Source organism: Vulpes lagopus, chromosome 4 (assembly GCF_018345385.1).
Source record: "Vulpes lagopus strain Blue_001 chromosome 4, ASM1834538v1, whole genome shotgun sequence".
Classification (NCBI taxonomy): Eukaryota; Metazoa; Chordata; class Mammalia; order Carnivora; family Canidae; genus Vulpes; species Vulpes lagopus.
This window is the reverse complement of record NC_054827.1, coordinates 59529063-59553248: the sequence shown is the minus strand read 5'-3', so window position 1 is coordinate 59553248 and position 24186 is coordinate 59529063. Positions and strand designations below refer to the sequence as shown.

Sequence of the window (24186 nt, the reverse complement as noted above, 5' to 3'; positions counted from 1 at the left end):
AACTCTCTACTTTTGTATTTTCCCATTAACGTTATGCTTAGGATTTTTTCTCATGATCATTTAAGTATAAATAGTCACTTCTTCTTGTTTTTATATCAACTTGTTAACTTTTGTCTGTAGAAAGGACATATATTTGTTTCCGTGCTTTATATTACAACTGTAAGGATCCCACCTGTGATGGTGCAAATGTGTACAATTGGTGTACCCTGCTGAGAGTAAGTGTTGGTGCTTCTCTGTGGCGTTAGACGTAATGGACGTTTCGAGATCTCTTTCTCCTTAACCCGCAGGTGTGGAGGTCTCAGCCTGTGACTCTGGGCGTCACATTCGAGTCTGCGATCCTCTGTGACATCTCCCAAGGCCTCTCCTACACCTGGACCATCCGGACCTCCGAGGGGTGGCCAGTGCCCCTGCCCCCTGGCGTCAGCACACGCAGGCAGACCATCACTGTCCCCAGCTACTTCCTGGAGCTTGGGAACTACACCGCTCTCGCCAGGGTGCGTGACCGGCTCACAGGCTTCCCGCCAGCCTCAGAGCAAGAGCTCAGCCCCTGTCCCCCCAGCCTGCTCTATCCAAGACAAGGAGGGTTACACAAGTGTCGCTGGGCTCCTGAGAAATGCTTCAGTTCCCCTGAGAGAGCAAATTTCATGTCTGAACTTGGGCAAAGTTAACTGTGAAAAACTTGTTCTTCTAACAAAAGCCTCCTGTGCATCCGCTTTGACGGTGTCTCTGAGGTAGTCCCGGGATGTCAGGGGAAAACTGTGTCATCACAGAGCTTCCACCTGGAAAGGGAGGGGATGTTGTTGGAGAACTGAGGTCATGAGGGCACCCTGGTGACAGGGCCGCTGTTGGCACTTGGTGTATTGTGGCTGGAAAAATGGTGAAAATGTGTCATGATCCCTTCTAGGAGAGTTGGCTTCATGGAGCAGAGTCTGTTCACAGGCAGAGACTGGGGCTCATGCCCGGGGTGCAGGCTGGCAAAGCAGGCAGGGAGCAGAGGCTGGAGGGGGCGTCCGGGACCCCCTGCCACCCAGGCTCTGCAGTGGCAGCGTGGGTGGACATAGGTGGACTTGGCCTTAGCCACCTGCCCTGCTGACTGCTTGTAAAAATGACCTGGGAAATTAAAGGAAGGTCTGAGGCTGAGCGCGTGGAGCGGAGCAAGACCACTCCCTGTTTTCCTGGTGACAAGAGGCTGTCTGTGCCTGGCTCTGCTCCAGGGAGACAAGGATGCAGGGAGGACCATGTAGCCTTAGCCCCCCGGAGCTCGGGGGAGGGAGAGCATGAGACGGGGAGCCCGGGGTGGGTTGTGAGCCAGGTCAGGAGAGGACCCAGGGTGGCCTAGGCTGTGGATGGCCCCATGGAAGCTCTTGGGCTCTGAGAGGGTGGGCAACGGAATATGGGTCTGAGCACAAGTGTGTGGGTTTCTTCTGAAGACTAGGGGAAGTCAGAAATGAAGGGGTCGGGCTTCAGTGCTTATGGGCCATGTTGGAAATGGTGGAGGGAGTTCAGGTGGATGTGGGGTCTAGGGGATTGTGCTGGGGTCCCTGAGCAGGAGGGCAGAGCAGTGGGGGAGGAGGGTAGATTGCAGCTGGGCTACTGGGGCCCAGAGCAGACCCTGTGGCTGCGGTGGCCGCCCTCCCAGCCTGACTCCAGGTGTCCCTAGGGGGGCAGGAATGAGGTGCAGGCATGATCCCATGCTGGGTGGCTGTCCCGCTCCTGAGAGGCCAGGCGTCTACGGTGGTTCTCCGGCCCGAGACTATGCAGACCACACATACTGTTGGAGGTTAGTGGGGGGTCATAGTGCAGGACCTGGTTCCTACTGTGTAAGGACACAATGATGACCTGGCAAAGAGAGGAGGGGACAGGACAGCGTGCCCACGAGGTCCCCTCTCCCTCCGTGGCTCTGAGCAAGTGCGCAGCTGTGTAAGGTGCGCAGAGACAGGCACTGCAATGCTGAGGGGACCAAGCGCCGTGGGCTGGTGTGTCCGGGGCTGCGAGACGCCCTTTCCCCAGGCTCTGGCCAGCGGGGTCACGGCACTGCTCCTGCCCACGAGGGACGGCTTAAGGGAGGGGTGAAGTCACCACGCTCAAGGGCCCCCCGTTGCCTGGCACACTTACTCATGGGCCACTTCGTCGCCGGGGAGCGGGCTCCGGCCGTGTCTCCCTCCAGGTCCTGCCTCGATGAGGTCCTTTGAGGTGCTTTGAGGTGTTTTCGTTCTAATCTGAGCTGCTCGTCGCATGGCTCGGGGGTCGCACCGTCAGAGGTCCTGCCATCCCACCATGCTGACGGGCAGCTCCCGCACCTGCACGTCCCCATCCCGGGATAGCGCAACACTCCTTGGGCTGGCCTGGCTGAACCAGCAGACACGGAAGTGTGATCCCAGGGGGCTCGACGGCTGCCAGGTCGCCCTAGGGGAGCCACCAGCAGGGAGCCGCAGCGCCTCTGAAGGAGACTGAGGACCAGGCGCAGCCCACGAAGCGAGCAGCGAGTGTTGTGCTCCCATTTGCTTTGGTTTCCAAATTGCGTCAAAGTCCTCAAAGAGCCCTTTGGGACATCCTGTTTATCAAACATTCCAGGATTCCCGAGGTTCCAAGTATGTGTCTTGAAGTTCATTTACGTTGCTTCAAGACCATCACGTGGAGGCCACAAGTGTAGGTTGATTTTTTAAGATTTTATTTATTTACTTATACATTTATTTATTTGAGAGAATGAGAGGGTGGGAGGGTGGGAGAGGTAGGAAGCATCTCCAGTGGACTTTGCGCTGAGCGTGGAGCCCCAAGCGGGGCTCGATCTCATGACCCTGAGATCGTGAGCTGAGCGGAAACCGGGAGTTGGACGCTCACGCAGCCGCCGTAGGAATGCAGTTTAGGGCAAGCCAGCTCTGCCAGCCAAGACCGTGGACGGGCTTCCCGTCGGAGGGCAGGCTCGGCTCAGGACCGTGTGCAGATGACGGGGAGCCGAGTCACAGAGGCGGGAGCTGTGCCCGCTCACCCCTGCCCTCCTGCACTCCGGCCACCGTGGCTCCACTCAGGGCACAGTTGGCTGTTCCTCTGACACAGGTGATGTGCTGGGTTCCCGGTACCCGGGCCGCTCTGGAGCTGCTGCGGGACCCGGTGGCACGTTTACGCTCACCAGCTTCCTTCCAATTTTGTCGTATTTTTTAAAAACTTGATTTATCTAAGTCATCTCTGCACCCAAGGTGGGGCATGAACTCACGGCCCCAAGCTCAAGAGTCTCACATTCCACTCAGAGCCGGCGGGCACCCCAATGTCCTTCCAGCGGTAGAGGGCGGTCAGCTCCAGCGAGCAGGCTGCCTGGGCCCCTGAGTGATGCCCCCTTGTCGTCATGTTGCAGGTTCAGGTGGATGGCAGCGTCGTGCACAGCAACTACAGCGTCGGGGTGGAGGTGCGGGCCAGGGCCCCCGTCAGCGTCATCTCCGAGGGCACGCACCTGTTCATCTCCAGGGCCCCCTCAGTCACCGTCGTCCTCAGCGGCTCCCAGTCCTATGACCCAGACAACCCCAGGGCCACCCTCAGGTGAGCGCGGGAAGGCTGTGGGACCGCTGGCGAGGTGGGGGCAGCCTTTCTGGTCGCCCGTGGCCCCCTCCCAGCCAGGGCTCAGAACGCCGGCACGGGTGGCTGTAGAATCCCGCTGGCATCATGTGCACCCTGTTGGGACCTCTGCCTTTATCTGTTGAGCTAACGTCTCACTCAGGACCCTCGCGTGGGGAGCGTGGGGGAGGGGCGGGAGGAAACCCGGAGCAGCTTTGGAAGTTGGCATTTATGGCACATTTTGAAAAATGAAGTTTAAATATCGTCTCCGTCCGTGCAGGCTGCCTAACAAACCCCACAGCCTGTGAGCTTGTAAACAGTGGACACTTCTCTGTGTGGACGTGAGGCCGGAAGGCCAGATGGACATGCCAGCCGCTTTGGTGTCTGGGGAGGACCTGGTTCCCAGCTGGCCCTCACAGGGCGGAAGGGGCTCGGGGGCTCTCGATGGGCTCTGCTATAGGAGCACCAGGTGTCCCTGCCTGAGACAGCCCCCTTCCCCCGCCATCATCCTGGGCGTTAGGTTTCCCCATCTTATGGGTCATTCAGTGCTCAGCAAGTAGGCTCTTCTGGTATTCCTTGCTTTGGTGTCTGGGGAGGACCTGGTTCCTAGCTGGTCCTCACAGGGCGGAAGGGGTTCACATGACCTGGAACACGCATCCTCCACGGATGCCACCCAATGTCCATAGCTTGGAGCATGCATCCTCCATGGATACCACCCAATGCCCATGACCTGGAACACGCATCCTCCACGGATCCCACCCAATGCCCATGACCTGGAACACGCATCCTCCACGGATGCCACCCAATGCCCATGACCTGGAACACGCATCCTCCACGGATGCCACCCAATGCCCATGACCTGGAACACGCATCCTTCACGGATGCCACCCAATGTCCATAGCTTGGAGCATGCATCCTCCACGGATGCCACCCAGTGCCCATGACCTGGAACACGCATCCTCCACGGATGGCACCCAGTGCCCATGACCTGGAACACGCATCCTCCACGGATGCCACCCAGTGCCCATGACCTAGAACACGCATCCTCCACGGATGGCACCCAGTGCGCATGACCTGGAACACGCATCCTCCACGGATGGCACCCAATGCCCATGACCTGGAACACGCATCCTCCACGGATGGCACCCAGTGCCCATGACCTGGAACACACATCCTCCACGGATGGCACCCAGTGCCCATGGCCTGGAACACGCATCCTCCACGGATGGCACCCAGTGCCCATGGCCTGGAACACGCATCCTCCACGGATGGCACCCAGTGCCCATGGCCTGGAACACGCATCCTCCACAGATGCCACCCAATGCCCATGACCTGGAACACGCATCCTCCATGGACACCATCCATGTGCCGGTCACCTGGAGCATGCATCCTTTGTCCAGACGGCTCTTGGCCTTCAGGTTGGGTGTCCTGCCATCTCCTGGCCTGGTCCCTCTGCGGCCTTTCCATCTCTGCCGACGGAGGCATCCTTCCAGTCTTTCAGGCCAAAAACCTTAAGCAGTTCTCTTTTTCTCTCCCGCTTCCTGGCCAGTCTGTTGGGAAAACTCACTGGCCCCATCCGGGCCGAGTGGCATCTTGGGCTCCTTTCAGGGGTCTCCTCCCCAGCCCCCATGTTCCCTGTGACCATCATCAGACCACGCCTCACAGAGCAGGTGGACGGAGTCTTGTCAAGCTCTGCTCCAACCCTGTGGCACTGCCTCTGTGCTCAGCGAGAGCGAGAGCGTTCTCCGTGCCTCAGCGTCCACCGTCACCTGCGCCCCGAGTCCTCACCCTGCCCTGCGGTTCCCAGACACCCAACTATGCTTCTCCCTTGGTGCCTTGGCAGTGGGGGCGCCTTCTGCATCTTGCCTCAGTTTGCCCCTGAACTGTCACCACCCATCTCCTTCCGTCAGACATCGTGTGCCCAGGGAGGCTTCCAATGACCTCGTCTGCAGGGATGACTGTCCCGTGTTGTCTGCGGTTTGTCCATAGCTCCTTCTGCCTGTGACATCCCATATTCACTCACTCGCTGCAGGCACCGTCAGTGCTCTGTCCCCGCTGCAATATCCACTCCAGGAGGGCAGGGCTGTGGCTGGCACAGCGTGGGTCCTCCACGACTATTCCTGAACAGCTAGAGGAGTCACTTTGTCTCTTCACCCCGTGAGCGGTGAAGTGTGGGCTTTGGTGGAGGCGAGAGGCGGCCACTGGGCTCCCCAATCACATGCTTGTGTTCTGGGTACGTCCGGCGCCCGGCCTCAGGAGACGTGCTTCTTGTTCACTCTGCGCCCCCCGTGTGAGCCCCGCGTGGTGCCCACGAGCTCGAGTCCAGCCTGCGTCTGCTCCCTGGGGGCGGGGACCACGCCCACCAGGCCTGGAGGAGGAGGAGCGCTCCCCCCGAGGGCCTCCCCCCGCCTGCTCCCGGGCCCAGGGAAGCCCATTTAGTGAGCCGGCGAGGTCGCCCCACAGCGGCTTCTCCCACAGGTACCACTGGACGTGCACTGCGGCCGGCGCCCCCGGGGAGCCCTGCTTCACCGCCTCCTCTCCGCACAGCCTGCGTGCCGGGGCCCCCTCCCTTTCTTTTCCCGCCAGCTCTCTCAGCAACAGCTATGACCAGTTTCTCGTGACGCTGACCGTGTCCAGCGCCGGCCGGAACTCTTCAGAGGCGCAGGTGTTCCTGTCCCCGCGCCCCGATGCGGCACTCAGGTACTGTGTGCCCCGTGCTCCCTGCGTGCTGGGCCTGGGGGTGATGGGGGCGGTCGCCGGGACCTGGGGCCACACAGGACCCCTGTGCTGAGGGCCAAGGGGCCCGACTGACGAGGGCTGGGGCCTGGGGACGCACGTACAGGCTACTGCTGACGTGGGGGGCTCCTAGGAGGAGGCGCCCCTCCAGCCCGGCAGCTGCCCCGAGGCAGAGGCCTGCGCTGGGGCTCGGGGCTGAGGCACCCGGGGCCTCGCCTCAGGGCCTTGCGGGCATCATGGGGCTGGGCCACGTGTGACGTCGAGGCAGCGTAGGGCGCGAGGGTAGGGAAGCGCTCCGATGGCAGCCGGGTCTGCAACAAGCAGGCCAGACCCCGGATGCATGAGCCGCAGCTGCTCCCGTCACCCCTGGGGGCCTGGGTCATCAGGGAGCGGGCCGGGGGCAAGCAGGCCACCTGGACGGGCCCAGACGGGCGGGCCGCTTCCGTACACGGACCTGCGAGGGGCCTGGGCAGTCACCACCTTGATGTGAAGACAGCCCGTGGTTAAAAGTGTGCAGAACTGGGTGGGTCCTGGGAGGCTTCCTGGAGGAGGAAGCAAATTAGCTGTGCTGGCAGGACCGATGCGAGGGAGAGGACGTGAGCCGTGGCACCGAGCTCAGACCGCTCTGGAGGGGATGCCCCCCAGGAGCTCAGGCCTGAGGCCATGAAAAATAAGGTGGACAAGATGGGGCACCTGCCTACGGTCCACGCAGGCCAGGCCACCTGCCTTTCTCAGGAGTCCTGACATGTAGTCAAACTGGGGGAATCAGGGTGCCCGCTGGCGCGGTCGGTACAGGCTGTGATCTCGCCGTCCTGAGTTCAAGCCCCACGTTGGGTGTGGGACCTACTTAAAAAAAAATTAGAGACAGAAGGTGAAGGGACGTACAGGGTCACAAACCTCGGGCCATAAATCGGACGATTTATGTAATAAATAAGACACTTTTGTTCTAAAAAATACAAAGCACTATGTAATTCTGCTCCTTACAAGATACCAAATGTACTAATTGTCAAGATTTTATTTTTGTATTAGAGAGAGAGAGAGAGATAATGCATGGGGGGAGGGGCAGGGGCGGAGGGAAGCAGCGGTCGCCCCGCTGAGCAGGGAGCCCATCGGGACTGGATCCCCGGACCCTGGGACCTGGACCTGAGCCGAGGCAGCCACCCGAGGGCCCTGAGACAAAGCGCTGACTCTGAAACCCTCCTGGACTGTGTTGTGAGGGAGGAGGGTGGACACCGCCTGCCGTGAGGCCCGGGCTGGGCCGGGTGGGCCCCTCCTGGCCCGAGTGCACCCCTGCGGGAGACGTGTGAGCACCTATGGGCAGACGCACACAGAGGGAGAGGCCAGCCTGAGCCCCGGGGAGCCTGTGCGCTGCGCGCTCCCCACGCCCCACCCCTCCTGCGCCGGGAGCTGCACCTACGGGCTGCAGTCTGAGACCCGCGCGGACCAGCGCCTTCACGTGGGAGATGCTGGCACCACGCACCCACTCGGGGGCCTCCCCCACCCTGACCTGCTGAGGGCCCCGCGTCCACAAGCAAACACCCCACTGGAGCGGGCCTGGGGGCCGGGGCACTGCATCATGTCCCGCAGGATGGCGAGTGAGCCTGGGTGGCAGCAGGGCCTGGAGGAGGGGAGGAGGCTCGGCCCGCAGGCCTGAGGGAGCTGGGATCCCACGTGTGGGGTCGGGGCAGCAGGCGGCCGAGAGCGGGCGGGGCCGTGGGCATGAAGGATGCACCTGGCAATGGGGGCACCCAGGTCAGGCTCCGGGTGGCGGGGGTGGGGGGCTCTGAGGTGAGGAAAGCAGGGGTGGGGGAAGGCAGCCTCCCTGGGCAGGGAGGGCGGGGTGCGTGGCCTGAGGGGGGTCAGGGTGCCATCCTGGCCCTGCCTGAGCTCCGTGCAGTGTGGGGGGTTGGGCAGCCTCCCGGACAGGGTGCACGGCCCAGGGTGGGGGTCAGGGTGCCAGCCCGGCCCTGCCTGAGCTCCGTGCAGCGTGGGGGGTTGTGCGGCCTCCCGGGCAGGGTGCACGGCCTGGGGCCCGAGGCGGTGCTGGGGGAGCCTGTGCGGGCTCTGTCAACCCGTAGGCTCCGTCGTGCCGGCCTTGCCGGTGCCACATGCCCCCAGGAGATCGAGACCGAAGCCCCCCCGGGCTTCCCCTAACGCCCCACCCTGTCTGCGCGGCGCAGGTTTGTCCGCATCTCCCGGGGCAGCTTCAAGGACGCGCTTGTCAACTGGAACGAAGAGCTTTCCCTGCGCGCCGAGTGCGACGCGTGTGCCGCGGGGCCCCGCCTGTCTTACTCCTGGGACCTGTTCCTGGTCAACGCCACGGAAGGGACCCGAAGGGACGGTAAGGCCCCAGCCGCCTTGGCCTCGCCCACCCGGGGAGGCGGAGGCCTCAGGTCCTGGGGCAGACGCGGACTTGCCCGGACCCGTGTCCGGGCCGTGCCCTCCGGCGGGCGTGACCACACGGGCGCCCCTCCTGCAGGGGCCCTTCCCACGCCCTGTGGGCTTTTCAGAACCAAGGGTGGGGGGGGACGCGGAGGGGCTGACGGGCAAACAGCCTGCGCGCGGGTCGCAGCACAGCAGCGAGTGTCTCCCTCTATCGCCCGACAGTCTCGCTGTGACGGCAGTGAGGCGTCCCCGAGTGACCCCGTAGAAATCCTTTCTCATAACTCACGGCAGCGCCGTTTAGATTGACCACATGGGGGGGGGTGCACAGGTGAGCGTGTCTAGAGGAGGCGGGACTAACCTGCGCCAGGTGTGCGGGGGAGGGCAGGTGCAGGCGGACCGACACGAACACTAGCTCTGCTCCTCCACCTACCTCCCTGCTGCCCCTGGGGAACCGAGCTCCCTGCCACTTCCTGCGCGAGTCCCTCCCAGGTGGGGGTCACGTGTGTGAGGGTGGCATGCCGATGACGGCCGTACGTGGTTTTGTTTCTTTTTATTTGTTTGTTTAAAAAGATTTTCTATGTAATCATTTGAGAGAGAGCAAACGTGAGCAGGGGGAGGGGGAGGGAGAAGCAGACGCCCGCTGAGCATGGGGCCCCACGCGGGACTCGATCCCAGGACCTGGGATCACGACCCGAGACAGAATGAATGGTCAGATGCTCAGGCCCCTGGGCCCCGGTGCCCGCAGGGTGACACGCGTACTGCTCCTGCCCCAACGTCTGACCCTGGTGCCCGTCTGGTCCAGGTCCCTTTTGCAGGGCGGTGGGGCTGCTGGGTGCTGCCGGCCTGGGGGCCGATTCCACGCTGCCGCCATCCAGCGCACCGTCCACGGCGCCGAGCTGCCCGGAGCCCTGCGGGACGGGTGTGGCGTCCTCGCGGAAGCAGTCACCACAGCCCTGGGTGCAGCCGGGACCATCACCCCCGGGGACACCATCCTCGGGGCCCGTCGGCACGCACCCGCTTCCTGCTGCGGGCAACGCCGCGTTCCCTGGACTGGCTCGCCAGGACGCGGGGTCCCCTGGGACTTGGTCGCCCCGGAGCCTGTCGCCGTCCCCCTCTGGTAAGTGCTGAGCTTGCAGGACGCTTGTGCTCAGGTCCCTTCTCCCCAGCGAGGCCGTGTCAGGCTCAGGGCCGTCCCGTCCCCCACTCCGTCCCGGTGCCCCGGCCCTTCCCTTTCCCCCCAGTTTCCAGGCTGCACCCAAACCATTTCTGTGCCTCCCAAGTGGAGAGGGGACCCTTTGTTGGGGAGCACCGTCCCCTCGTGATGCCACCGACGTGCACCTTCCTTGGGCTGCAGCCTGGCAGATGTCCCCGCCCCAGGGGCCCTGGGCCTCAGGCCAGCGGGTGGGGGGCCTCTGCACCCCCAGCCCCCAGGACAGGACAGCCGAGGGGATGTGTCCACGTCCGTCCTGCTGAGGGGAAGGGGCACGAGGCTCTCTGAAGGGACAGGGGAGCGGGGGGAGCGAGAGCTTGGCTTCGGCCCTGCACCCACGGCGGCTCATCCCGGGGAGCCACGCACCCAGCTACCTGCCCCTCCACGGCCCCAGCAATGGGGTGACACTGCCGAGCCACGGGTGGACCCTGCACGAGGCCTGGGCGGCCGTGGGCGCCTCGGGAGGCCTGTGCACGTCACAGGCAGTGCTCTGCTCCTCCCCATAGACTTCGAAGCCGACTACGGGGACATCCAGGAGGCGGTGCCGCCCACAGGGAGACAGCCAGCCCACTGTGAGTCGTCACTGTCACCGTGCTGGGGCTCCCCGTGTCCCCCTGTCCCCACACCAGCCCAGGCTGCAAGGTGTCCCCTCTCTCTGGGGTTCCCGTGTCGCTGTCCCCACGCCAACCCAGGCACCAAGGTGTCTGCTCTCTCTGGGGCTCCCCGTGTCCCTGTGTCCCCACGCCAGCCCAGGCTCTGAAGTCTCTGAAGTCGAGAGCTCCCCTTCTGCCCCGGCATCACGAGCACCGAGAGCTCCCAGAGGCACAGGGAAAAGCTGAGACTCCTTTGCAGGGCACTGTCCACCCCGATCTTCTGGCTCAGCCTCCTCTGTACTCGGGGTCCCTTGCTCCAGAGCCCCAGGTAGCCCCAGGCTCCCGGAGGCACCGTCCATGGCCCCTACCTTGGTCCACGGGTGTTGGCGGCCAGAGCCCCGAGGTGTCCCCGTGGAGCACGGCCTCCTTCCCGCCGGTGCTTTCCTCCTGCTGGGCCATCCCCCCTCCGTCTCCGCCAGCTCCGCTCCTGTGACAGCCCCGCGTCCTTGCCGCTGCTGAAGCTCTTGGTGCTCGCCAGCTCTCCCCCCGCGGCCCTGCTCCTGCCCTCGGGCGTGCTTCTGCGGCCAGTGTGGACCCTCGATCCAGATGATCACGGTCCCTGGACTCTGGCTCGAGAGACAGATAGTGCTTGGTGGATGACGTATCCATCACTGGACGGGACGGCTGGAAGCTCAGGGGGCGATGTGTCCCTCTGTGTCAGGACAGCCAGACGGTCATGGAGGATTTGTCCATCTGTCCTGCCCGGTGTTGTCGGCGCCCTCCTCCCCTGCCTCCACGGTGTCATTAGGCCTGTCCTGGCTCCACCCCGTGTCCACACAGGTGTGTGAGGGCTCACCCGGGCTCACAGCAGGTGCCCCGTAAATAAGGCTGAATGAAGGGAAAGCACAGTATTGATGGAATCGCCTTCCTGCCTGTGAGTCGGTTCCGAGCCCCACGCGGGTCGTGTTCTCACGGCGTCTCCTCCTGGTGACCGTGAGCCTGCAGTCAGTCTGTCTGTCCTCCGCGGCATCCTGGCACCGCCGCGTGCCCGGGCACCCGTGAGCTCTTCCTCTGTCTCCGCCTCCCTTCCCGCTGCCTGGACAGCCCGCGCCCGGGTGCTTTCAGGGTGCGGCCAGGCCCCCCGCAGGCCATCCTCAGTGGCTTTCTGGCACTTTCTCCCACCTCGTTTCCTGCTTCCTCACCCCCTCAAGTCGCATTTCCCCCCCTCCTCCGGGTGCTCACTGCAGAGCTGGCTCCGGCCTGTGTCTGCACCTGCCCCAGGCGATGGCCTGGCCACGGCCCACCTGCTGGGTCCCCTCCACACCCCACACCCGTGTCTGTCCTCACTCGCCCTGGTCCAGCCTGTAGGACAGGCGGTGGCCAGCATTGTCTGCTCTGCTGGGCTCAGCTGGGGCACTGGCCTTCCGGGACGTCACTGGGACTTGTCTCTTGACCATCCGTCACCTTGGTTTGTCTTCCTAGGGTCCGGCGCCAGCCTCCTGGGAGCAGACCCGAGTTTGAGTCCTGGTGGGGGCCAGGGGGATGGGGATAACCTGCTGGGCCCCCTGCGCCCTGCGGCCGGGCCGGCCCTCATGGTGGACTGGCCCAAGGCCCCGGTGGGCCGCGCCCTCTTCCGCAGCTACACGGCCTCTGGTAGGAGCACTCGCTTCACGTCTGGGGGTTCACAGCTGGTCAGGGGTTGGGGACCAGACCTCAGTTTGCTCTGCAAGTTTTCCTTTCAAGAGAGCAGCCTGAGGGCTCATTGTGCCTTTTCTCCTCGCGTGTCCCTCTGTGGACAGGGTGCAGAGGCTCCACTCCAAGGTGGGGGGGCTCCTCTGTGGCCCGCTGGGAGCCCCGTTTGCAGGCCGTGGGGTGCAGGGGCCGCCAAGCCTGTGCCAGGCAGCCCTCCAAGGCCGGGGACCCGGACGTCCTCCCTGGGGGCGGCCACCGCGTGACGTGGGCACGGGGGCTCTGCTGGCGGTGCTGCGTGTGGGATTGCACTCCCGCCCTGGAGCCCCGGGCTTCCCCTGACATCACATGGCTGTCTCCTCCCAGTCCCCTGCCACATTTCGGGAAACCAGGGTTTCCCTGCTGAGACCACCAGCCCGCGCTTGGGGTCAGCCTCTGGCCGCTAAGGAGGGGACCCGTCACCAGTGGGCAGTAGTCACACCCAGATTTAAGAAATGCTTCCCAGTCGGTGCCCTCGAGACGAGAACATCGCTTTGAAATGCCTTAATCATGCGCCATGGGCAGACCCCATGTGTCCCGTGGGACCCCGTGGATGCCCCAGCTGGCATGAGTGTGTTGTGGGCTCCCGCCAGGGTCCGCTCACTGCCAGAGCTGAGTGCGATCCAGATGTGACCCCAGGCCCCTGCTCAGGGTGCTCGGGCAGGGGGGGCTGCAGGGGGCTCCCAGGCCTGCAGCCAGGCGGGTCGCACCCCGAGGGCAGTGGCGGGGGCAGCGAGCATGCTCCGCAGGCAGCTCCGGGGCTGGGGTCTGTGTGTCCGCAGCCCACTGACGCCCCCTTGTCCGCAGGCATCACGGGACACGCAGTGACAATAAAGCCATTCTCGCTGAGCCCCGGGGAGACATACGTCGTGCAAGCCTCCGTGGGTATGTCCCACTGCCCGCTGGCCCTGCTGCGGGGACCATTAGGGTTTGCTTTTTCTTAAAGATTTTCTTTATTAGAGCAGAGAGAGAACGAGCAGGAGCGGGGAGAGGCAGCCCGGGGAGACCTGAGCCCCCAGGCGCCCGGGGAAGCGGGTTGTCGTGATTCATGGGGCTTCTGGAAGCTGCAGCCCCGTCCAGCCCCCGGCTCTAGCTCCGGAGCCCGCTGAGCTCCCTCCGCCCCTTGTACCTCCCCCCGCGCTTCTGGGCCGTATGGGGTCAGCAGCGTGTTTAGGTCACGGTAAAGGTGGAGACGTTTGCCTCTAGGAAGACAGAAAACGACGTGTGCATTAGGTTTTTTTCCCCCAAGACAACTGTGTACGTTGGTTCTCTCCCCGCAAACTGACCGATGACTTGTACGCCTGCTGAGTCCCCTAGGAGGTGACGGTGGTTCTGCGCAGCCTGGGTTGTGAGCCGCCTGTTCGCACGGCGCCTGCTCCGCGCCCCTCTGGCTGCTCCGTAACCTGCTCTCACATCTCCCTTCGGGGGCAGTTTTACATTTTCTGCCCCATTTCCCGAGGCTTTTGATTCCATATGACCTGATGGCTTATGCGTGTGCACGGGTTAGGGTCACAGTCCGCCCCTTGGGCCCACGTCCCCAGCCGCGTAGCCCGATGGGCCTCCCTTCCCGAAGCCCAAGGGGTCCCCAGCCGTCACGCCCATGCCCCGTCTCTGCCTGATGACTTTGCAAACGTCCTGCAGCCCCTCACTCGGTGCGTCCAGAAATGCACCCCCGGGCGCCTGCGTCAGGCACATGGGAGACCTTTGCTTTTGCGGCCACACCTCACTCCCACTGCCACTGCCATTTGTCCAAGTGCGGACACGGGGGCTGCTGGCTTTGGCCGGTCACTGCCTCGGGGTGGGGAGACTCAGAGCCTGAGCGCTGAGGCCTGGGTCGTCCCCGCCGTCCCGCTTGTGTCCCTGTACGCCCCAGCAGCCCTCGCCCCGCCCCCCCACTCCCACGCTCGCCAGGCTGGCCTCGGCCTTGGGATGGGCTGCGAGGCTTTGTCCCCTCCCCTCGCACACGGCACCCACAGGGGGCGCGGCCCTCACACCTCGTCCTCCACTGTAGCCTCCACGCGCGGCCTGCTGGGGAGGGCGCAGCTGTACGTGACCCTGCATCCAGCCCCGCGGGATGTGGCCTGCCAGGTGCAGCCGCACCGCGGCCTCGAAGCTCACACCGTCTTCAGCGTCTTCTGCATGGCGGTGAGACCGGTACGCGTGGCCACGCAGGTCCGTCCCAGAGGCCGGGGCAGAGGAGGTGCTCGGGGAAGTGCTGTAGGTGTGAAGCTCGGCGCCGGGGTTGGCGCAGGGGTGCCGTGGGGATGCCCTCCAGCTTCTCGGGTGCCAGGCCTGCTCCTCCCACAAACCCACCACGCGCGGCCCCAGGGCTGATCCTGGCCTCCTGCAGGCCCCAAGTGCCCTGCTCTTTTTTTTTCCTTATTAAGTCCTATTTATTTTTAAGATGTTATTTATTCATTTGAAAGAGAACTTACCCCCAGGAGGCCCAGAGATCTGTGTCTCTGTGGCTTTTGGGGTTCCCAGGCCTGGGGAGCGCACCGCCCTGAGTGACAGCACAGCGTGGGGCCCTCTTGGCGCTGGGCAAGGGGTCCCGGAGGTCGGTGGTCACCCCCGTGCGAGCAGCCCCTGCCTGGCCCTGGCCCGTCTGCCAACAAGGGTCCAGGGTGGAGTGAGGGATGCAGGGCCGTGTGTTTACTGGGGATCTAATTCGGTTTGTTCAACATTGTGTTTTGCCCCTATATGGAACGGATCCTAGGACTTTCGTTACAAATTTAGTTACCGGATAGGAAATGCCTCTGAACACACTTTGTACCATGGGAGAGACACCCAGTATTACTTCGTGCTGCCGGCGGGCGAGCCCTCGGACAATTACAAAGGTGAGTCGGGCGTGGGTCTGGGCGCTGGCAGTGCTCGCTGACGGCCCTAGACCTTCCCCCGCCTCCCTAACCTAGGAAGTCTTCAAACTATGTGTCTAGAAATTACCGTTGTTATGTATTCATCTTAAAACATCTTGTGCTTTTTAGATTAGCTGGATCCCCTATATTTTTTAGCTCGAAACAGAGCATTAGCAATACTGTAAGTCGATTCATTTCTTGTACCTGGAGGTTGTAACTGAACTATATGCAAGGGCCACAATGCCCAAGAACACCTGCATTCATGAATTCAGCCTCCGCCCGTACTCACAAAGCACGGGGTGTGAGGTGGCCCCGCGTGGGACCCAGGTCAGTGACGCTGGGCAAGGGCGTTCCGACCGCAGGGGCCTCTGCGTGTGGCCTGGGTCATGAATTCCTCCACAGTGAAGCTGCGCATGCCCCGTGTCTCCTGGAAACGGTCCTGCACGCGGATGCTCCCCCGCCTCCCCCACCCGCTGGCGTTGGCCATGCAGCCCTCGCTGGTCCGCAGCCCACAGGCCCCTCACCCACGCCCCCTGTGGCCACGTGGGACCCCATCTGAGGGCCTACAGACCCCAGGGCCGGGCAGACGCCCGCAGGACGTCGGGGCAGGGCCTCGACTCTTTGTCAGGCTAAAGGGCTTCTTGATGTCAGAATCTGCAGACCTAGACTTCAGGCCACGGCCGCCGAGCGGGTCGGGGGGGTGGTGACGTCACTCAGGCCCCACTCCCACCCCGAGGAGCGCAGGAGGCTTGTGCACACCAGGGTGATGGATGCCTGTGAAGAGCTGACTTCCAGGGTCATGGGGGCAGGGGCACGCGAGAGGAACAGGTGCAGCGCGCTGCACCCTTGGGCCTACGCCCACCCGTCTCTTGCGAGCAGCTTCCCCAGGCTGTGGTTGGGTACAGCCTGCCCACCTGCCCGCTGGTGCTCTCGCCTTCTCCGCCTCCCCGGGGGCCGCGTGCTCTGCCCTGGAAGCCCTGCGTCCCTGTAGCACCAGCCCTCTCACTGCAGGACCTGCCCCCTTGCCTGCGGGCTCAGCATCCCGCTGGGCATGTGCCTGGACTGTTTGGGTGGCCCCGGGTCCAGGGGCCACGTCTGGAGAAACGCCGACCTTCAAAATCAAGTGCCAGACCCTTGGCTTTGTGTTTCTGGTTGCGAAGGCTTTTACGTGGCCGCCTGCGTCTGGTCTGCGCCTCGGCGAAGCTCCGGGCTGGCCCTGTGGCCCCCATGGCAGCAGCACCCTCTCAGGTCCTCCCGCAAAGCCCTGGTCACGGGCCTGTAGCCGGGCCTGTTCAGCCGTCGGCCGGGCTGCTCCCAGGGCTGCGTGCGGATGTCCCAGCTTTGCCCCCAGACCTGCCCTCTCCGTGCATCGCTCAGGAGCTGCTTCAAACGATCACTGTGCCCTCGATCCTCGAGGCTGGGTGGCCTCTGTCTCCTGGGGGGCCAGGCCCGTCACTGCTGTGTCGTGCTGCTGCTGGCATGCTGGGCTGGCAGGACGGACGAGGGAGTGCCTGGGTGTGTGAGCGATGCTGCCAGGCTCCTGAGGCCCGTGGCGGCCACGTCTGCAGCTCCAGGCCCACGGCCACTCCTGCCAGCCGCTCTCCGGTGCCCAGGGCTCCGTACTGCCGCGTGGCACTGTTGGAACCCCTGCGGGGTGGCCCCCCGCTTAGGCCCAGGCCTGCTGTGTTGTGACGTCATCTCCCGGGCACATGGATCCGCCCAGAGACTCTGGATGCTGGGCGGTTGGTCTCCACAGTGACCCTCCTCCCACGTTCCCTTCCAGTCATGGTGTCCACGGAGATCATGGACGGCGTGGGCTCCCGGACGCTCCCATGCGCGGTGGCAGTGACCGTGCTGCCCCATTTCCACGGGAGCCTCTGCCTGGACGAGGACACGTGAGTGCGCTGTGCGGGGACGCCCTCGGGCCGGCCCACGCCTCCTCGGGAGCAGGGTGTCCCCCGATAGCCACAGGTGGGGTCTGTGGTGGCTCCCGGGGACCCGTCCTCTGGGGACGAGAACAGAAGCAGCCAGGGCTCTGCCTCCGCGGCCCTGACTCAGGTGTGTGCGATGCGCCCAGGTGGCTGCAGCCCGCAGGGTGCCCACCGTGCTGGGATCCCACCTGCGCACGCTTGGCCCCTTGGGTTCAGTGCACGACACAGCCGAGCGCCAACATCACGACCCCTAGCTTTGGGGCTTTGCCATTGTCCCCTACACCCTCGGGCTCGCTCACCGTCCCTCTCCTTCCCCGACCACGCGGCTCCCTCCTGCAGCCCCGACAGCTCCCCTACGTACGTCCTGCCCACAGATTTGCCCGTCCTGGACGTGGCTGCAAGCAGGGTCACGCCCCGTGTGCTCCTTTGTGCCTGGCTCCTTCGCTTGAGTGGCGTCTTTGAGGTCCATCCACGTTGCGGGGCTGTCGCGACCCTGCCTCTGTGTGGCCAGGTGGCGCTCGGCTGTGGGCCCGCCACCTGTTCATCCGTTCATCAGCTGGTGGACGTGTGATGTGTTTCTGCTTCTGACTGTTAGGAATAATGCTGTTAGGAACAGAGATGCGGGGTGTGGCGGATGCCTGAGGGGGAGCTGCTGGGCCGCAGGGCCGCCCGGTGAGCCCCTCTGGGCCAGTGTGTGTGTGGCGTGAGGTAAGGCTCCAAGTTCATTTTTCTGCAGGTATATTTAGTTCTTCCGGCATCGTGCGTCGGAAAGGCCAATCTCTCCCCATTAACCTGTCCCAGGCCCTTGGTCAAAATCAATTGGCCAGGAATGCTGCGGAGCCTCAGTGCAGCTCCGTCTGCCGTGTCCCCCTCACCCCGAGCCACGCCGTCTTCCCTCCTGTAACTTCCTAGTGTATTTTGGAATTGGGAAACACGAACCCACCGGCCTTGTTCTTCTTGTTCAAGCCCGTTCTGGTTATTCTGGGTCTCCTGGGGGTTATTTTGGCAACGTCAGCACAAAGCCCCCGGGGATCTCGACAGGCACTGCCTGGAGTCTGTAGATCGCTCTGCGAAGATCGTCATCTTGAGAACATGAAGTCCACCCATCTGCGGTTTTCCCTTTATTAGATTTTAATTTCTTTCAGCAATGTTTTATAGTTCCCACGGTACAGGTATCGAATTTTTTGGTGGAGTGTAATTGTAAGCATCCTATTCTTTTTAATGCTATTGTAAATGGAGTTGTTTTTCCTAAATTCTGCTTTTGGATTCTTATTGCTACTGTGTAGCCATACAGTCGGTGTTTATGTTATCGATCCTGTTTCCTGCGGCCTTGCACACTCATTTATTCTCGTAGCTTCTTAGTGCGTTCTTGGGGATTTTTCACGTCATTTTTCTATTCTGCAAACAGAGCTTTACTCCTTCCTTTCCAACCTGGATAACTTTTTCTTTTCCCCCTAGCTGACTCACCTGGGCTGGACTCTTCCAGTCAAAGGTGAATAGAAGTGGCGAGTATGGAGATGTGGGGCTCGCTCTCTTCCAGTCTAAGCCGGGAAGCCTTTCATCGTTCACCACTTAGTGTCGTGTTCACTGTAGGTTCTCCATAGGTGTGTTTGTTTTGAGGTTGAAGAAGTTCCCTTGCATTCCTAGATTTAGGGTATTTTTTTTATCATGAAAGGGTGTTGGATTTTGTCAGCGGTTCGCTGGCTCCATGGAGAGGATGATGTGGGTTGTGTCCCTCGGTCCGTTACCGTGGGCTATCACCCTGACTGATTATCATACTTGGGCTGCTCTTGCGTTCCTGGCACAAACCCCACGTAACCAGGGTGCGGGGTTCAGATGCTTGGGGACCTCCAGCCAGCTGTGGCCACGTTGCTGTCTCTGTCTAGTTCAGGCTGGTCCTGCGTCGTGCGCTGCAATGCAGCTCTGCCATTGTGCTTGGCACTGGGCCCGTTTCAGCTCTGCTCAGGGGTCTTTCGGAGTTCCGATGTTAGGCCTCACGGCCTTTTCTGAGTTTCTCTTGCACCGACTGCCTGCCCTCCGAGCCATTCCCCATCAGCCCTGACCCCCCAAGGAGTTTTCTATACCAGGTAGAAGTCCTCCGGGCCGCAGGTGGGGCAGGCTGGCAGCAGGCTGGAGCAATCCCGACAAGTCTTCCGTTCCCTTCAGTTATAACTCCAGCCTGAAGCACCTGTCCACTCTTCAGCTGATGGGCAGTTACACCGAGATCAGGAACTATATCACCACGATCACCAGGGTCCTGAGTCGCTGGGCCGTGGAGGACCGAAGTCCCTCGTGTGGCCAGTGGTCGCGGATACAGGATGCGCTTATTTCTTCCACGTGCGGACTGCCTGTGGCAGATCAGGTGCGGGGGGAGCAGGGTGGGCTCCGTGTCCCCAGTGGCATCCCTGTGGCAGGCCCATGGCCGGCGGGCTCACCAGCACATCGTCTAGCTTGTGAAACACGGTCAAGGAGGGAGGTGGGGAGGCCAGCCCGCGTGGCCCGGGTGTGCGCCCTGGTATCACTGCAGATCTCTCTGCTCGTGTTTCTCTAAGCCAAGGGGGGTGAATCCCGCCTGACTTGACTTGTCAACCACGAAATGACCGAGTCAAGTGTATGATGATCTGGGCTTGGAAGGAAATGGGCGCGTGTGCAAACGCCTCTGTGCCCGATGAGCACACGTCTGCGCCTCCCGCCGCCGGCGGCCACCCGAGGGTGCTTGCGTCTCAGAACATGCCCGGGGCCCTGTGACGCTGAAGCCCCAACCCAAGAACCGCACAGTTCTGTTTCTCCCCCTCGGCACCTCTCACCCTTTTCCCGAACTTCCCCAAGCTCCGGCCTTCTCTCCGGCCCTTCTGGTCACACCCTGCTGGGCTGGGGGAGGCCAGAGGCCAGGGGACGCCCGGAGGACACAGGGCCCTAGCAGGCCAGGTGGGTCCAGGGGACGGTTCCTCCACCGTCTCGGCTCAGAGACCAGGATGTGCTCTGCGTGCGGGAGGATGCTGGGAGCGACGCCACTTGGGACCGTGACGAACTTTCCTTCTCTCTCCGTCCCCATGTGTTTGCTTGTTTGTCCCGGTCAGGAAGACATGACCCACTCCGTCCTCATGCTGAGGGGCCTCCTACGCTTCCCTCGTAAGGTGAGTCGTCTCCTCCCAAGTGTGCTTTCCTATGTTGTTGTTTGTTTTTGCATAATCGGGAGGCCCTCGGTCAGTTGTTAAAGGACCCACAGCGCAGGCTATGGTTTGACACTTAAACTAGACGCGGGACTTGCCCTGAGAATTCGCGTGAATAGGGCCACCTGTCCCAGATCACCGGGGATGAGCTCGTTCCCCAATACAGAGGCCAGGAAACCCCAAGTAGAGAGGTTCCGGCCGTATCATCCGTGCGACACATGCTCCGGGTAAGGGGGTCGCTCTCTGTTACGAACCCGGGTACAGGGTTTTCCAGCTTCCTCTTCTTTCTTTCAAGTTTTTATTTGAATTCCAGTGTAACCAGCCTGCAGGGTACTGTTAGCCTCAGGTGCTCGGTGCAGCGGCTCCGCCTCCCGTACGCCGGGCGCTCCTCACGACTCGCGCGCCCTTCGTCCCTGTCACCTGCCCCCCCCCCCCTGCCCCCTGCTCACCAGCAGCCTGTTCTCTAGAGTGCAGAGTCCGTTCCTTGGTTCCTTCCCATTCACTTGCTTGCTCTGGTCCTTAAATTCCATACGGGGGCGCGACCACACGGTGCTAGTCTTCCTCTCACTGACTTACTTCGCTTCACGTAATAAGCTCTCGGCGCATCCGCACCGTTGCCCGTGGCAGGATTTCATTCCTTTTTATGGCTGAGTAACCTTCCACCGCGTGCACAGCACCGCTCCCCGACCCATTCCTTGGCCGGTGGACACCTGGGCTCCTTCCACGGTGGGGCTGTGGAGGACCTTGCTGCTGTGAGCACTGCGGTGCACGGGCCTTGGAATCAGTGTCCTGTATCCTCTGGGTAGGCACCTGGCAGTGCTACTGCTGGGTCCTAGGGTAGCTCCAATGGAACTTTCCGAGGGCCGTCCACGCTGTTCTCCAGAGCGGCTGCGCCAGCTTGTGTCCCCGCCAGCAGTGGGGCGCCCCTTTCTCCTCATCCTCACCAACACCTGTTGTTCCCGTGTTAATTTTAGCCATTTTGACAGGTGTCAGGTGGGACCTCATCGGGGTCTGCTCTGCATTTCCCTGATGACCAGTGATGTCGAGCATCTCTCCATGTCTCTGCTGTTTGAGTGGGTTTTTTTTTTTTTTGGAGAAATGTCTTTGTGTGTGTGTGTGTGTGTGTGTGTGTGTGTGTGAGAGAGAGAGAGAGAGAGAGAGAGAGAGAGCGGGCATAGGGGAGCGCTGGAGGGAGAGAGAATGTCAGGCAGACTCCCCACTGAGCACAACGGGCTCGATCTCACAACCTCGAGATCATGACCTGAGCTGAAACCAAGAGTTTGAACTCAACCGACTGAGCTGATCCACCCAGGCACCCCTCTTCTGCCCATTTTTAACTTGATTATTTGGTTTATGGGTGTTCAGTTTTATAAGTTGTTTATAGGGGATCCCTGGGTGGCGCAGCGGTTTGGCGCCTGCCTTTGGCCAGGGCGCGATCCTGGAGACCGGGATCGAATCCCACATCGGGCTCCCGGTGCATGGAGCCTGCTTCTTCCTCCCCTGTGTCTCTGCCTCTCTCTCTCTCTCTCTGTGACTATCATAAATAAATAAAAAAATTAAAAAAAAATAAGTTGTTTATAGATTTCTCCTTCCTTCCTTCCTTCCTTCCTTCCTTCCTTCCTTCCTTCCTTCCTCCCTCCCTCCCTCCCTCCCTCCCTCCCTCTCTCCCTCCTCCCTCCCTCCCTCCTTCTTCCTTCCTTCCTTCCTTCCTTTCAAGATTTTATTTATTTATTTATTTGAAAGACAGAGCCCACAGTGGGAAGGGGGGAGAGCATCTCCAGCAGACTCCCTGCCAAGCTCAGACCCCAACATGGGGCTCGATTCTGCAACCCCGAGATGTCGATCTGAGCCCACGCTGACCCCCTGCCCCCACCCTTCTTTCTTGTCAACCCCCCCGGCTCTGGGTCGGAGCTCTTGGCTGCCTTTCCCATTTCTCCCTCTCTGCGGGATGATCCCCTGCTTGCTCAGAATGTCACTTATTTACAATCCTTCTGGACGTCACCCCATTTCTGGCCCCTCTTCAGAGCCAGGCCTGCAGGAAGCGGGCTCTCGCCTGTGGCACCTGCACACTTTAGCTGAGGGGATCTGGCTGCTGTCCCCGCCTCAGCAGGGAGCCTGTCCAGTCCCAGCGCTGGCCAATTCTCGTCCTGTCGGGATCCCCCCCGCCAGGTCGGGACAGTCTCCTGGCTGTGACTGCTGTGGGCTCCTCCCTTCTTTGCTCGGTGCCCTGTGCCCCAGGGCAGCATCCCTGGCCCTATGCTTTCTGCACCTCCTCCCCGGGAGGGAGACGGGGGTCTCATCACCACCTTCTCCGTTATGTCTGCGTGACAGTGACGCTGACCTGGGGCCTCCACGCGGACCTCCCCAGGGCTCAGGCCTGTCACTGCAGCCACCCACTGGTTCCTGCACCCGCACCTCCTCCCCCGCCCTCGCATCCACTTCCTGCCTGTCGTCCCTGCCCTGCGACTGTGCTCCCTGCCCCCGACTGTGCTCCCTGCCCCTGACTGTCTTCCTTGCCCCACGACTGTCCTCCCTACCCCCTGACTGTGCTCCTTGCCCCCTACTGTCCTCTCTGCCCCCAACTGAGCTCCCTGCCCCCCAACTGTCCTCTCTGCCCCCGACTGTGCTCCCTTCCCCCTGACTATGCTCCCTGTCCCCTGACTGTCTCCCTGCCCTCTGTCTCCCTGCCTCCCGACTGTCTCCCTGACCCGACTGTGCTCCCTGCCTCCTGACTGTCCTCTCTGCCCCAATTGTGCTCCCTATCCCTTAAATGTGCTCTCTGCCCCCGACTGTGCTCTCTGCCCCCGACTGTGCTCCCTGCCTCCCGACTGTCCTCCCTTTCCCAGACTGCCCCTTTCCCTGCCCCTGACTGTGCTCCGATAAACCTGACCGTGGCTCTCATTTCCAGAAACCGCTTCCAATAGTTTTGGTTGAAAAGCATCCAGTATGACAAATGGTCATAGTGTGTTCTTTAAAACACTGAAAACACGGATGATGAGTTCCTTCCTGTATGGTGCTGTTCGTAGCGGTTTCTGGGTATTTCCAGACTAGCTAATTTTACTGCTGGTGAAAGAGTTTGATTTCAGGAAGTATTTCTGAAACATTAACATTTTGGTTAACCAAGCACGCTGTCAGAAAGGAGAATCTTAATTCCATTTCATCAATATGCATTTATTAGCAATTGCCAGGAGCTGCTAAGGCACAAGGCAGGAGGACATTTGGTTTTGTCTTTTAGGCCGGATGACTGAAGCTAAATGTGGGACCAGACTTACTTCGGTAAACATGTGGGGTCCTTTAAGGAGGAGGGTGCCCAAGTGTCCCAGAAAGGCAGTGTGGAGAGCACTCTGCCCGGTGGGCATTTGAAATTGGCTCTAAAAAAAAAAAAAAAAAGAAAAAGAAAAAGAAATTGGCTCTAAAAGCTACGTGGGAAAGAACCACGATTCATCTTGTTCTGTGCGACCAGAGCGTCATGGCCAGGTCTTTAGAAAGACTTCTCATCTGTCAGCAATGCACACTGATGTGTGATGGATAAAAATGATGCTTGAAATTTCCTTTAAAATATTGTCCTAGAAATCTGAGGGGGAAGGGCGCCTGGGTGGCTCACGGTTGAGCCCCTGACTCTTGGATTCGGCTCAGGTCATGATCTCAGGGTTGTGAGATCCAGCCCTGCATTGGTCTCTGCGTTCAGCAAGGAGCCTGCCGAAGGTTTTCCCTCTCCCTCTGCCCCTCCTCCACCTCTCTCTCATATAAATGGATAAATCGTTAAAAAAAAAAAAAAAAGAAATCCAAGGAGGGATAGAAAATCTGTTGCCAATGAGTAAGGGCCACAGCTGGGAGGGGGGCGTGTTGGAACACTGTATTATTCTACTTTCACACGTGTTCGAAAATGGTCCCTCTTAAGTGCTTGGGAAGGACAGGAGTAGGATTTTGCCGGCAGACACAGGGCGAGGGCGTTGCAGGGAGAGGCCTCGGTCCTTTGGGAGCCCTAAGAGTTCCGTGGGCTCGAGATGCCTGCAGCAGGTGGTG

At 61.5% G+C, this 24186-nt stretch overlaps 1 protein-coding gene across 1 annotated transcript in view; it reads left to right on the top strand.

Moving 5' to 3' along the window:
- The window catches only part of PKD1L1 (polycystin 1 like 1, transient receptor potential channel interacting), a 92873-nt gene that overhangs the window by 27709 nt on the left and 40978 nt on the right, over nt 1–24186 (top strand). The window contains 13 exon segments of the mRNA XM_041751083.1: nt 288–494; nt 3353–3534; nt 6028–6249; nt 8466–8626; nt 9473–9787; nt 10387–10452; nt 11956–12126; nt 13009–13086; nt 14213–14355; nt 14918–15038; nt 16840–16951; nt 19154–19349; nt 20068–20124. Coding sequence (XP_041607017.1) covers nt 288–494; nt 3353–3534; nt 6028–6249; nt 8466–8626; nt 9473–9787; nt 10387–10452; nt 11956–12126; nt 13009–13086; nt 14213–14355; nt 14918–15038; nt 16840–16951; nt 19154–19349; nt 20068–20124 — 2031 coding nt within the window.